We start from the raw sequence: 13895 nt of genomic DNA, 5'->3' as shown, positions 1-13895 counted from the left end.
CCTTTGGAAAGGTTTTTAGTTTCTGCTTTTTGAAACAACAGGGAACTCCAATCTGAAAGCTGTATCAGGCTTTCATGTATCATCTGAAGCAGCCTCCAAGGGTATAATAAATTACTCTGTGGATTCAGTTTTTCTCTTGCCTTCTGGAGCTATCAGTGTTGTGCTTCAAGTACCAATTTAGTCTTTAGCAAAGTGGAGCTAAGTTCAGTAAGCATGCTGTTACAACTGGGAAATACCATTCGCTACGATTGCTGCCACTAAATTAATAAGACTTTAAAATAATGCACTACATAGGATGTAAAACCAGTTTATTCTATGTAGCATTCATTTCTTTTTAAAGTTATATTTCTAACCTTCCGATTTCTGTGCAAGGTTGTCCTAACAATGCAAAACCATTTTGAAGAAACTTCCAAAATGGAAGTTGGTATCATTCATTAGAGAATGGTTCTTGGTTTTGGCACTTTGTTTCCGTTAGAAATTTTAAGTGGATACTGAGTTGTAAGGGATTAGGGTCTTTCAGTTTTCAGTTATTAAGCAGAACAATTTTGGCACCTGAAAGCCAATATTCCTTTGCTACTACTAAGAAAATTGAATCTGTTACATTTAGTCTGTTTTGAAGATTGTTACTGCAGTTACAAAGCCTATTCAGTTTTTTATAAGCAGATTTAAGAGATGAGATGCAGTAGCATGATTTTATATTTTAAAAAATTACATTTCTTGAGTGGTTTTGGGTGGGAAAAAAAATACAATGCCTTTCTTTTGCCTTCCTTTTCTATTCAGTACCATGCCATCATAAAAATTATCAACAGTTCTATCATGTTTCCTCAAACAGCAAGAATGGCACTTTGAACTTCTATAGATTAAGCTGGGGGGTAGGGAAGTGGGATAAATGGGGTAGAAAAAAACCTCAAAACTAAACATATTAAAACCTTTCCATGATGCTAACATTGCATTTTATGGATGACTAACATGTTTCAAAGTAGTTCACTCTCTTCCCAAAGTCTATCCACTCTGTAAGTCATCCGGAAACTTGCACCATCATTTCTTTTGTATGCAAAATGGACACTTTTTCAGACTATTCTACTGATCATCTTGTCCATGTTACTTGTAATATTTTTCAATGCTCTAGGGAAATTTTACTGAAAACAGTGCATGGAATTGTGGACTAATTTTGTTTCCTCAGGGTCTGTCAGGATCCATTCTGCTGTTTGGGGTTTTTTTAGTACTATCTCAGAATACCACTTGTGTGATCTGCTGAGGACACTGTCTGTAATGTGCCTTTCCAAAAACAGGATTTCCAGGTGATTATTGCAAAGGTTACAGGTTTAGGCAGAAATGCATTTACATAAATCAAAGTTACAGATCTTACCAAAATTAAATTAGGGCTGAGCCAATTATCTTAAAAAAAATCTAAAAAGGTAAGAAATTCTAAAACCTAATGGAGACCTTTAAGTTCCTGAGATTTTTATCCATCTCAAACTCTTTTCCCTTCACAGAGAACGTAGGGAAATTATATTTTGCCACACAACACAGCAATTTCATCAATATTGTCTGAAAACATAATTCCACTTTTCTGAAAATATGCTTTTCCCGTATCTTCCAAGTGAGCAGTTTCTGGTGATGCATAGCAAGAGCCTACTTGTGTTCAGAAAAGCTTTTTTAGTTTACATAAAATACATAACCACAATGTTCCACCTTTTACCAATAAAGCTATTTTTCCGGTAAGATGTTGTCCAGCTAATCAGCTTCCAAAGAGACCTGATGAGCTGACTAGCCCCAAGTTACTAAAGCAGATGGCCCAGCCCTAAACTATTTCTGTTTCTAAAATAAATAGCATTGGAAATATTTCTTTTCTAAACACTTCTCAGTTCCTTGTTATGCTCATACACATGTTTCTGGGTTAGTTACAACTTCGCCATTTTTTTCACGCTCATCTTTCAGAAACTGCTCCACTTCAATAGAGTCCACTTTGGCATCTTCAGGAGTTTTGTTTTCGCATTTGTTTAATTCCTCTCTTTCTGCTGCTTCTTCTTTTGTATGTGGTTCTTCTGATTTTTTCTTAATGCAGAAGAAATTCCCCAAGGCCAATACAAGGGCTGAGGTGGTAACTTCAATTCCAGCAATAATGAAAACAAACATGTACCTCCCTGTTGCATCCAGGAGTTTTCCTGAAAAAGGCAACATTCCAGGTAATTAACAAAAGTGATTATCTTGCAGTGAATATTTTTCTGATTTTTAAAGCATTTTGACTCTCCTGTCTAGAATCACCATGACTACCTAACAAGATTTTTTGAAATAGGATTAAAATGAGTTTATAACAAAATATTTCTCAATTATTTCGGTTCAGTTTAACAGTCACTGACACTACATGAGATATCAAAACACATAGTCTGCTGCACACAGAGGCATGCAGTTCATCTGAAATAAAACTGGCCTCGCCTTCAGATGCGAAAGATCAAACAGATGCTTTGTATTTCAGATAAAAATATGTGCATCCATGGATGGTATCTATGTCATCTGTATCATGATCTGATCATCATTATCCTCTTGCTCCCAATTTCATTTACCTTTCTACACGGGTAGTGGACTGCCTGCTTAAAACGAAAATGTTATTCAATAGTCAGTCTGGAGTAACTGACTGGTTCTGACACTGGGAAAGGTAAATTTTTACAGGATGCGGTGGATGTGAAAGAACAGGTGGGAGGATATGAAGGAAGTGCCTCTCCAAACCTGAAGATTGGAGGAAGTGCTGCATAATACTGGTTTTCCCATGAAGGGGCTTTTGCTAAAATAAAAATACTTGTCTGGTATAATAAACATTCTATGGCAGTGACCTGATGGGTTTTGGGAGGGAAAGTGTGTTTCAGTTCAGGGTCTGTAAAATGTATGTTCTTTGATTAGTAATTAATTTGTGTTTTGACTTCAAATTAATGAATTTTACTATTTTGTCATGTCCCCTTATTCTTGGGTTGTAAGACGTGCAGTAGAAGCACTCCACCTTCCTTAAATCAGTCTGGTTTTATAGGCCTCCTTGTAGGATTTTATTTTGTCCTTCAGATGTTTTCTTTCCTCCTCCAAATCTACCATGGATATAGAAAATGTATCCTAATATTTCCCAAAGAAAATTGACAGGTTTCATATTCTGAATCCCTGTCAGCTATCTACCAATAAGAAGATCAGTGCAGGGTTTCAGAAAGAAATAGCAGCATCTCGATATGGCAGTTTAACCAATCCTGAAATAGACCCAGAAGGAAACGGGTTATTCCATCCCTTCTTGGAGTATTTCAGAGTGCAACTGCAGAAAGCCTTTGAAAGATGTGCAACACTAGCACAATCTGCACTTCTTGAGTGACTCGCATCTTTTTCTCAGCTCCCTTATATTTTGTGTAAATGAATGCAATGCACACAATTTTAAATTCTGAGCTAAATGGCATACTTGCCTGCTGATGGTGGGCCAATCAGAACAGCCATAGCTTCCGCCAGGAGCACTAAACCGATAGCACTGGAAAACTTCTGCGTACCAACGATAGCCATGAGAACTTCAAACTGAAGAGCACCTACCATTCCATAAGAAATGCCAAAGAAAATGCAAAAGACCACCAGTCCACCATAATCAACAGACATAGAGCCCATGAGATCTGTAAAACCATTAAAAATCATAGCAAAACTGAAGAGGTACACACAGCGTGGTCTAACCCATTTAAGACCAGCTACCATTCCACAGATTGGGCGAGCAAAGATATCAATGAATCCCAGAATAGTCAGAAGAAAAGCTGCTTTGGTGTCTTGATACCCTAAATCCTTGGCATAACTCACAACAAACACTGGAGGAACAAAGAGGCCAAGCACCATGATAGATGCTGCTAGTGTATAGATTACAAAACCACTGTCTTTAAACACACTGAAATCCAGAAGTTTTTTCTTCACTTTCTTCTCAGCTGGCTCTTTGGTAGCTTCAGCCTTTTTGGGTGGCTCCAAAGGTCTCATTAGTGCTCCGCATACACAGCAGTTGAGCAGCATCCCACCCAGGATAAGGAATCCTCCTCTCCAACCGTACTCATGCTGTAATATCTGCCCCAATGGTGAGAGAGCACAAAGAAACACTGGACTCCCAGCAGCAGATAGCCCATTGGCTAAGGGCCGGCGTTTGTCAAAGTAACGGTTTAACATGATGAGTGAAGGCTGAAAGTTTAGTGCCAAACCCAAACCTGTAGTAGAGGGTACATAAAAATTAATACTGGCCTACAATATCATTGTTAAAGATATTCTAATTACAGTTTTTCTGACTCATGACTTAAGAGAAAATAGTTTTGTTCCAAATGGACAGAAGAATCCCAAGATAACAAAAAGTATTTTACCCCCATAGTATTATTGTACTTTATGATTACACTTCATGCTAATAACAAAAATAAATGACCTTTTAATTTCACATTTATCTGCCATCTTTATAAAAGCCCAGTTGGGTGATCCTTATGCTTCGGGTATTTTTCACTTAAACAAAACTTCAGCCTAAAGATAAGATATAAGTGAACTCATTTTCAGCATAGTACTTACCAGTAATCACACCTGCAGTTAGATATATCTGAACGATGCTTGTGCAGAAGGAAGCTATCACCATCCCCATTGAAGCAAAAAGGCCACCCACCAGCATGACAGGGCGACAACCAAAGCGATTGACACATACGCTACAAAGTGGACCTAGGCAAGAAAAGCAAATTACAGTTGCTACAATAAACCAACTTTTACAACTGATTTTCTGATACTTTGTATTTCTTTGGTAGATTTCAAAGTGCAACGTTCATAGTAGGAATCAATGATCTTAAAGGTCTAAGGTCTTTCCAACTTCAGTGATTCTGACTTGTTTTGTACTTTGTCCATAAAGTCAGGCCAATCAGGAAAAATGTCCTTCCCTCTGTAGTCAAATACTTTTGTAGTCAAATACTTTTGACTATTTGTAGTCAATATTTTTTGTCTTCATAGTGCCTTGTGATTTTTCTTTTTCATCATCTTTAGCAGCTACTGACTTACAAAGACATAATTTTAAATAAACTGGATGGGCTTAAAAAATCTTCTGATTGATGTGATTATTAGTAATTCTTCCTTGGAATGCCTTATTTGCACACAACTAATGATATGCAGTCATGATACAGACTGTAAACGGCTGTAAGATTTACAAACTTAATTGTATGACAATAATAACTGTAATAACAATAATTGTAATTAAAAAATTGTAATAACAATACTGTTTCAAAACCAGATAACTACTCACCTGTTCCGTAAAGCATGGCCAACAGAATGGAGGAAATCCATGCAGTGTCGCTATATCCAATGCCAAATTCCCGGATAAGTTCTTTAAAGAAGACACTAACTGCCTTAGGAAAGGCATAGGAGAATCCTGTGATGATAAAACAGCCGAAAAGGACAGCCCAGCCCCAGCCTCCATCAGGGGCTTTAACACCTGAGGGACCATCATCAGCTACTACAGCTCCCATGATGAAGAAGCTTGTGTGTTCCCTAAGAAACAAAAAGCAATTAGTATTCTAAAATTGCACTACCATTTAAACTAAGGCTTGGAATTACTTTTAAAAAACAGTCTTGTAAATGCAGTGCAATTTTAACTATTTCTTGTTTAGGTTTTTACAAAGCTTGCAAAAGCACATTAAAATGAGATGCACGCAGCTGAGTTTTAAATTAATGGCCCTGCACAGCTCTCAAAGTCAAAGCTGGATTTCATCCAAAGCACTGCTTCATCAAAAAACTGAAGCTGTAACAGCATTTCAGGGGTGTATCTGACTGTCACAAATATGTAATAATTACTGCATTAAAGTCTGCAAGATATTTTATATAAGACCTTTTTACATGAAGCTCCTGGCCTATTCACTTAGGAGACCTGTTGCATCACAAATGCTCTGTGAAATGGAGGACTAATCACCTAGATTTTTTTATTCCCCACTGAGGACAGCTGCACAGCCCTGATACCCTGTTATCTTGAAAAGATAGAAAGGTCCCCTTGAGATGATGATGAGCTATCATTTTTCACACATCAAGTTCAAATGATAAACTGCAATGAAAATCCCCAAGAGCCATTTTTGTGGATGCTGGGAGTTAGTAACTGAAGCAATGCTCAGTACAGCTGCCTGCCTGACACAAATATTTGCCATTGTTGTTACTACATGATCAGTAAGAAAAAGTAATATTTTATGAATCTCGGCTCAAATGTATAAAGAACAGGAATAAGATGTAAAATTGAAGCACTTCAGGGAGTACTGTCACTCGCGCTACTTTCAAGTTGTCCAAATATTTCATTTGAAGTGAAGGTTGAAAATATTGGGGGAAGGTTTGGGCAGTTTTCCTTCATTTCCATTACCCGTCTAATAGCAACACAAAGTTAGTAATAATACATGAGCACGCTTTGTTGAAATACAGCAACTGGCAATCTCTCCAGACTGCTTATACAGTGCTGGGTGGGGATATTCAGTGCCTTACAGCATTCGCCTCTGGGCACAGGCTGGGACTGTCTCCTTTACTGCGTCTACAGCAAAGTTGTTATAAAGGCAGTCTCTGCAGACCTAACAGGGCTGAACCCCGATAGCAAACTACATCCATGCCATATGAAGCGGCGAGTGGCTTTGAGAAGAAACACCGTTAAGAACTATTTGGCAGCACGCTTCTTCCTTTCAGAAGAGAACTGTCCAAGATTTTCAGGGGGAGAGAAGTCAACTCGGCACGCGGCGCAGGGAGCCTGGTGCGGCCGCGGTTCGGAGGAAGAGCCGGCTCCCCGCGCCGCACTCCGACCCTCGGGCAGAGGCTGCCGGAGCCGCCCCGCCCGCGGCCCCGCCTGACCCGCGCGGTGATGCCCCAGCGGGGCGCGCGCGGCCGCCGCACTGAGACGTGCGGGACGTGACTCCCGGGCCGGGGGCGGGCGCTGCCCGCCAGTTGCGCGCGCGGCCCGGGCGGAGCCGGGGCCGCACCCCCGCCCAGCGCTCGCAACCGCCGTTGCCGGAGCCCGGTGCTCCCACAGGAGAGGGAAATATCCTCCTTCCTGGCCGTTCTTGAGCTCTTCCATGCCCAGCAGAGCAAGTCAGCCTGAAAGAGACACATTCTGATGCACCTGCCTTACGGAGCTTACCATCTTTGCCATGAGGAGCAGTCTCTAAAACGGTTTTATGTTTTGCTGTGATGAAAGAGGTAGACTTGCTGATGTGAGGGAACCTGGCCTACTTTCCAGCATTTCATAAAAAAAGGTCTACAGGGGAACACACAGTAATATCCATTTACTCTTTACATCACGACTACTACCACATTTGGCTAAAAATCACCATAAGCCAGCACACCAGATCTTCAGGCACCATCCTTTCAAGAGTGATTCACGTTTGCACACGCGCGCCTCAAAAACAGCTCTCTTAAAGGGAAAGGCTGAGAGAACTTGGATGGTTCAGCATGCAGAAGAGGATGCTCTGGGGAAGCCTTATTGCACCTTTCCAGTGTCTGAAGTGGCTACAAGAAGGCTGGAAAGGGACTTGTTACAAGGGCATGCCGTGATTGAACAAGGGGGAATGACTTCAAACTGACAGTAGATTTAGATTAGGTATTAGGAGAAATTCTTTAGTCTGAGGGTGATGGGGCCCTGGTTGCCCAGAGAAGCTGTGGCTGTCTCATCCCTGGAAGAGTTCCAGGCCTGGTTAGACAGGGTTTGGAGCCATGTGGCCTGATGGAAGGTGTTCGTGCCCACAGCAGCGGGTTGGAATGAGATTAAAGTTTCTTCCAACCCAAACTACTCTATGATTCTACAATCAATGTTATTCATCTAGTTTTGTCCATTGGATATTCATGTTAACACATCAAAATAAAAAGACCATTAACCAGAACTAAATGAACCCTGTCTCCATAAACACAGCAAGAATGTACTTCATCCTGTTATGGTGTACCTTACTAGGCTGGGCTGCATTCACCTCCTTAAGAGGTGAATAATAAATAATAAGGAAGTAGTGCAGAGGTTCCTTTACAAAATGTATAAACGAGGGGTACCACCTTTAGAAAAGGCAGGCTTCTGGTTGATCTGCACTGGCAAAATTTTTACTTAGGATTTCACTACAGTGCTGGGATGCCATCAAAGCCTGCTAAGATAGAAGGCTACTGCCTAACTATTGCAACAGCTTGTTTTGCTTTCTGCTTTTGCCAGCTCAGCTCTATTTTAGAGGCAAAGGATTACATTTAACTGGCTGCAGCTCAGTTTCATATTTCCACAACAGACATAACAGTATTGTCAGTATTTGTTCCAGATTCCTTCTATCATGAATGGATTCTTGCTTTGGTAAAGGGCAAAACAAAGGTAGCATCTGGGGTTTCATCTTCCTGATATTATCTTCTTCTTGTCATGGAAACTAATATAGACTCAGTTAGGAGGAAATATTAGGTAGCATTGTGGGTAGTGTGATGGTGTGGTTTCTGGGATGATGTATTATAAAAAGGAGCAGCTAGAAAAGGGAAGAATCTATTATTTCTGTTTAGCCACTACTCTTATTGGCAACATAGCTGTACTTCATGGTCAGCAGTATGGGTAGGAAGGACACTTATGAGCATGTACACTGACTTATATAGCTTGAGAACTTCGTGTTCTCAAGAAGAATTAATTTCAGGAATTTTCAAGAATAATTAATTTATTTTAACTACAGCTGAAATCTACACAACCTTGACTTTCTATGATACAAATAAGAGATGGTTATCAAAAATAGAACATAAGCCTCTGAGTAGGGAACCCAGTTCAGCCTAGACTTCAGTCTGGAGCCACACCCAGGTAAGATTTGTATAACTATAAAATAAGGAAGATGGTATAAGCTGAGTAATGTAGACATCCTCCTTCAGTTTTTCTTATCTGTGAACAAAGAAAATAATTTCTCTCTTCATAGAGTGTTGGGGGTATGAATATCTTGAAAAGCATAGGCTGCTTAATGTTGTGCTAACAGGAATTATAAACCTCCTGTATTTGCCCAAAGGTATTAAAATCTAAGTAAACAAAATATGCATGTTATTCTTGATTTTAAGGATTCCTAAGACTAACCAACTCTACTGAAATTTTTCAGGAAATGATTCCTGAAAAAAAGTTTTTATTTTAATATTCTCCAGACCCTTATGATAGCCCTCTACATATAGAACAACTACCCTTTGTATTGACATCACTGACATCTGCCTATTCAGCATGACTTTAACTCCTTCCTGCTTCTCCAAAGTACAAATGCAAAAATCTTTAAATCAGATTTTATTACAACTCAGGTAACTCATAGTAGCCATTTAGATGGGCCACTGGTATAACCCACTAGTGCATTTCCTGTGGCTTACCTGCTTAAATATTAGCCAGTAGAATTATATGCTCATTCCAAAGGCTGTTCCCTACAAAATCATTACCATATTTATCAATGCCTATTTTAACCTCCTGTCCTCCTTGCAAGGCCCCACAGTGACTGCCTCAGTCCCATTTTGGCCTCCTCCATTTCAAATCAGACAATTTTTCGAGGTCTGCTGCCTTTCTTAAGGGTTTGCCAGTTTTCAGAATTCTCTCATCTCCCTCTTAGAACACTTAGAATAATTCTGTGCTGTCTGTAGCTGTAAGTGGTGTTCCATACCAAATCTTGACTATTAATTATTCTCCAGTCCCCATTTAGCCTCAAAACAGCTGTTCACTGCTGCTGCACAGTGAGTAACGTTCATCACAAGTCATTAGCAGACCTCACTGACAGTAAATTCACACTGCAATTTTATGTGTAGCAGATAATGATAACAAGTTTAAATTCTATTATCTGGGTAAAGTGCTCTATAGGCAAAGTTGTGACTATTTATTTGCTTGTCCTATTTTATATCATGAAAAGTTGCAGAATCCCAACTTCACTTAAGAACAACTTACGATTAATTTTCATGCATCATGAAAATTAATTTCAGCTCTGTGGCTGTGATGGCTTTGCAAAATATTGAAGCTTTAGAAAAACGTAAATGCTTGACAATTGCTTATAGTGAAGATGTGTCCTTATATTGTTTAGTATAAATCCAAAAAGTGACAGAGATAGATAAAAACTAATTAAGGGTCGAGTCCTGTCACCAGCTGGGCATCTCTGCTTATTTTTGCAGACTATAATGGAACTACCTTTATATATAAAGTGCTCACATGCACATACACTGTATCTCAAGCTAGGTGAGCACTTGTAGCTGAATGTAGTGAGAAAAGATAATCTGGCTCAGAGGTAATTTTACACTTTGGACAGTGCATTTTCATAATAGGGTGTCACACATTGAGATATGTGAATTGCCACCTTCAGTCACAATTTAAAATGCCACCTTTTTATTTCTATAATATACCTTGAGTTATACTTCTGACTGAAGGTGTACTGTACTAATAGATTCTGATTTACATTTTAAAACCGCTGCCACACTGCTTCCTCTGAAATAAACACTGCAAAACCATACATGGCTTTACTCTATGGCATCCTAAATTGAACGGATTGCCCAAGAGGAGTGCATTTCCAATAGTGCTAACGGTCTGCCCCTGTGAGGAAGCTGAATTACTGAAATTCAACTCCACCTTTTTGTGCTTTTTCTTCTCTCCACAGAATTGCTTAGAAGGCAAACCGCAGACCCCTTCAGGTGGATTGCGACCAGCATCAAAACAAGGCTCTTTCCCAAGAGATGGAGGGGCTTCGGCGGCCGCCGCGCGGGAGGGGCCGTGGGGGAGAGGGCTTGGGAATACAATGGTGGCGGTCGCGGCGTCGCCACGGCCACGACCGCTCGCGCGGCGCTCCGGGGCGGGCACGTAGCCCGCGCAGCCCTCAGCCGAGGCGGCTCCCGGGGAACGCTTGGGTCGCCGCCGCAGTCAATGCTCACGCAGACCGGGGAGACGCCGCGCGATTCCGCGCCCGGGTGCCCCACCGTTCTTAGTGTGCTCGCTGCACCGACTAACGGGGCTCCTGCCTGGGGCTGAGACGATGTCCTTATGAGGGAACAGTCCCTCAGATTGCTCGTCACTCGCTCTGACGGACCTGAACGGTCACCGCTATGACAAAAAATTCCGAAATTCACCTCCGAGGGCTCTACACTGAAACAGGAGCTGAGCAGTAGCGAAGGGACAGCGGAGGCGAGAGACCCTCGTCCCCCAGTAACGGTGTGAAGCCACGAATGGCGAAAACAAAGCCCGAGCTCGCGGGCGTCCCACGAGCCACCGGTGTGGCACTGTACGTGCCCTCGGGCCGGCGGCACTACGCGCCTAGGCGTGACCCGGCTGCCAGAGGGGAAGCCGAGGGCCACGCTCTCTCGTAGCAGGCGGAGTGGTGCTCGGTGGCCAGCACCGCTCAGCGCCCGGACAGCGCTTTCAGGCTGGTGGCTCTGAGGACGTTGGGCGACCCATACGGCAACGCGGGTTTCCCGACGAAGAGCTGAGCCCGCGTGGCCCCACGAGCGAGGAGAAACGCAGGCAGTGGGACGACGCCGCGCCGACCCTCGTGGGGTGGTGCCAAGGGGTGCGAGAACAGTCGGCGTCGTGCCCACGTCCCCACCGGCGCCAAGCGTAGCCTCTGGGCAAAGGATGAACCCGTGACTCTTACGCCGCGCTTTGCCCAAAGCTTGGGCGGCGCAACGGCTCATCCGCCGGCCCGGAGACCCCCACGTAGAGAAGCGCCCTCGGTCAGGTCGGCGCTCTGGGTTCGGCTCACCCGGCTCCGGACCCCCCACTCCGCGCTCCCCGCGGCGTTCGTCCGCGTGCCCCCGGCAAGGACTCCGCAGCATCACGCACGACGGCCCCGCCTCAGTACCTGAGTCACGTCCCGCGTCTCGGCGCGGGGATGCCCGTGCTGGCGCCGGACCGCAGCCCGCTGTGCCCGTGTGCCCGCGCAGAGCCGCACGGCCCGTCTGCTCCCGGGCTGGAGAGCGCTCCCGCGCGGCGGCTCTGGGGCTGCTCGCCCCGCCCTCCACGCGGGGCGCGCCCTGGGTCCTATCGCCGCCGCGGCGACTCCCCCTCCGCCACAGGTTCTTCGGCGCCCGGGCCCCGGCTGCGCGCAGCGCGACTCCACCGGCGCCGGCTCCGAGCGGGGCCCCGGCGTCTCACAAGGCATCAGCACGAGCTTTGCGCTGCTTGCGTACAGTGCAACGCGGGGCTGGTCCCTGACGGCACGAGTGCTGCGCTGGCTGTCCGGAGGAAGAGGACCTGAGCAGTGGACTTCAACTTATGAATGGATTTCTGCTGTTGAGGTTTGTTCTGTGCTGCCGTTTCTGTTTTATTGGGAGCGATCAGTTTCCTCATTGTCTCCTCCCACGAGAATTACTCCTACGAGCTTCCTTGCTTAGTTGTTTTCTTCTTAGAAATTTGAGTGTGATATTTTGTATATTGAATATTGAATATTCTGATATTGAGTGTGCATTCCGTAGACAACCGTTAGGCTTCCCTCCTCATCCTTTACCAAGGGAGTAAATATTATACTACTCCCTGCAAATACGGTTTCATAACATACTCCTCCTTTTACATCTGGATGGAATGAGCTTTCTGCATTAATCTCTTGAGACTCAACTGGGATTCCTACAAACATTTGATTATAAAACTGATGTGCTGATCTATGAAAGTTGTGGTGGGATTCTTAAAGGCACCGAAAGTAGCACTCCTATGGATACCTGGGGCTTAGGAAATTCAGGAGTAGGTGACTCCATTCTTTTGTGTGCTTCTAGCACACAATCCAATATATACTGGAGTGACACCACACCTTAAATCCTGTGTTTGGTTTTCACTCCCTCACAACAAGACAAACATTGAGGGGCTGGAACACGGCCAGAAAAGGGCAACAGAGCTAGGGAAGGGTCTAGAGCATGAGTCTGATGGACCCTAGCTGAGGGAGCTGGAGAGACTCAGCCTGGAGAAAAGGAGGTTCAGGGGACCTTATCACTCTCTACAGCTACCTGAAAGGAGATTGTACCAAGGCAGGCATCTGTCTCTTCTCCCAGGTAACAAGTGATAGAACAAGAGGAAATGGCCTCAAGTTGTGCTGGAGGAGCTTTAGATTAGATATTGGAAAAAATCTCTTCTCCAAACAGGTTGCCAAGCATTGGAATGGCATGTCCAGGGAAGTCATGCAGTCACCATCCCTGGAGGTTAACAGCTGAACTCAATGATCTTGGGGAAAAAAATTTCTAAATGATTCTATGATTCCTATAACCTATGTGGAATTACACAGGGGTAGGAGTCTAAGTAGGAGAGGACAAGTAGGATACAATATTGTCTTTTGAGAACTAGGATATCGCACAGATTAGTAGCTTCCAATGTAAAACCTACTTGCTGAAATCATGTAATACCAAGGCAGGAACTGAAGCTCTTTTAATGACTTAAAGTTTTTTCTTTCCCTTGCGCATTATGTTTGCATTGGCTATTGGTTCAATTTTGCTGAAGTATAGTACCCATTTGTACATGCTTAAGGATTCATTGCATTAATGTGTGAAGATGAGCAAGGCCATGTGGTTTATTTTAAGTAGATAACATACAGACAATAAGACTGACACTGCTAATCTTAAAGACTAGTAAAAGTAAAACCAGTTTTTGACTGTCCACTGTTATCTGAATTCAGGCCATTCACTTGCAAACTAGGTGTATTCAGATTTCAACATCAATCCCTGAAATGACATTGTAGTCTGTAATCTTTTTTACTCACCATTAAAGTTTGTCTGTTTGGGACACTACTGAATCACTGTAAGTTATCAATTACTCATTTAGGGAACTAACATGCATTTAACTATGTGACTAAGGGCTGATTGAAAGTACATTGGAGAAGATGACAGCTAATTTGAAAGGGGGGGGGGCAGGGGTGAGGAAGGGTTGAAAAGATAATGTGGTTGATAGGTTAGGCAATGGCTAATATAAGGGTGTAAAG

The 13895-nt window shown here is 43.2% G+C and overlaps 1 protein-coding gene across 1 annotated transcript; it reads right to left on the bottom strand.

The window, feature by feature from the left end:
* Nucleotides 1-681: 681 nt before the first annotated feature.
* On the bottom strand, nucleotides 682-11896 carry SLC16A3 (solute carrier family 16 member 3). Its single transcript, XM_063175912.1, has 5 exons — nucleotides 11796-11896; nucleotides 5270-5514; nucleotides 4555-4698; nucleotides 3441-4208; nucleotides 682-2168 (listed from the first exon to the last, which is right to left on the bottom strand). Exons 2-5 carry the CDS (start codon nucleotides 5490-5492, stop codon nucleotides 1882-1884), a joined length of 1422 nt encoding a protein of 473 aa, XP_063031982.1. The 5' UTR covers nucleotides 5493-5514; nucleotides 11796-11896; the 3' UTR covers nucleotides 682-1881.
* Nucleotides 11897-13895: the final 1999 nt, after the last annotated feature.

The sequence above is a fragment of the Melospiza melodia genome, chromosome 24 (assembly GCF_035770615.1).
Source record: "Melospiza melodia melodia isolate bMelMel2 chromosome 24, bMelMel2.pri, whole genome shotgun sequence".
NCBI classification, from domain to species: Eukaryota; Metazoa; Chordata; class Aves; order Passeriformes; family Passerellidae; genus Melospiza; species Melospiza melodia.
Note: the sequence above shows the minus strand (reverse complement) of the source record. Positions and strands in the feature narration are given on the sequence as shown.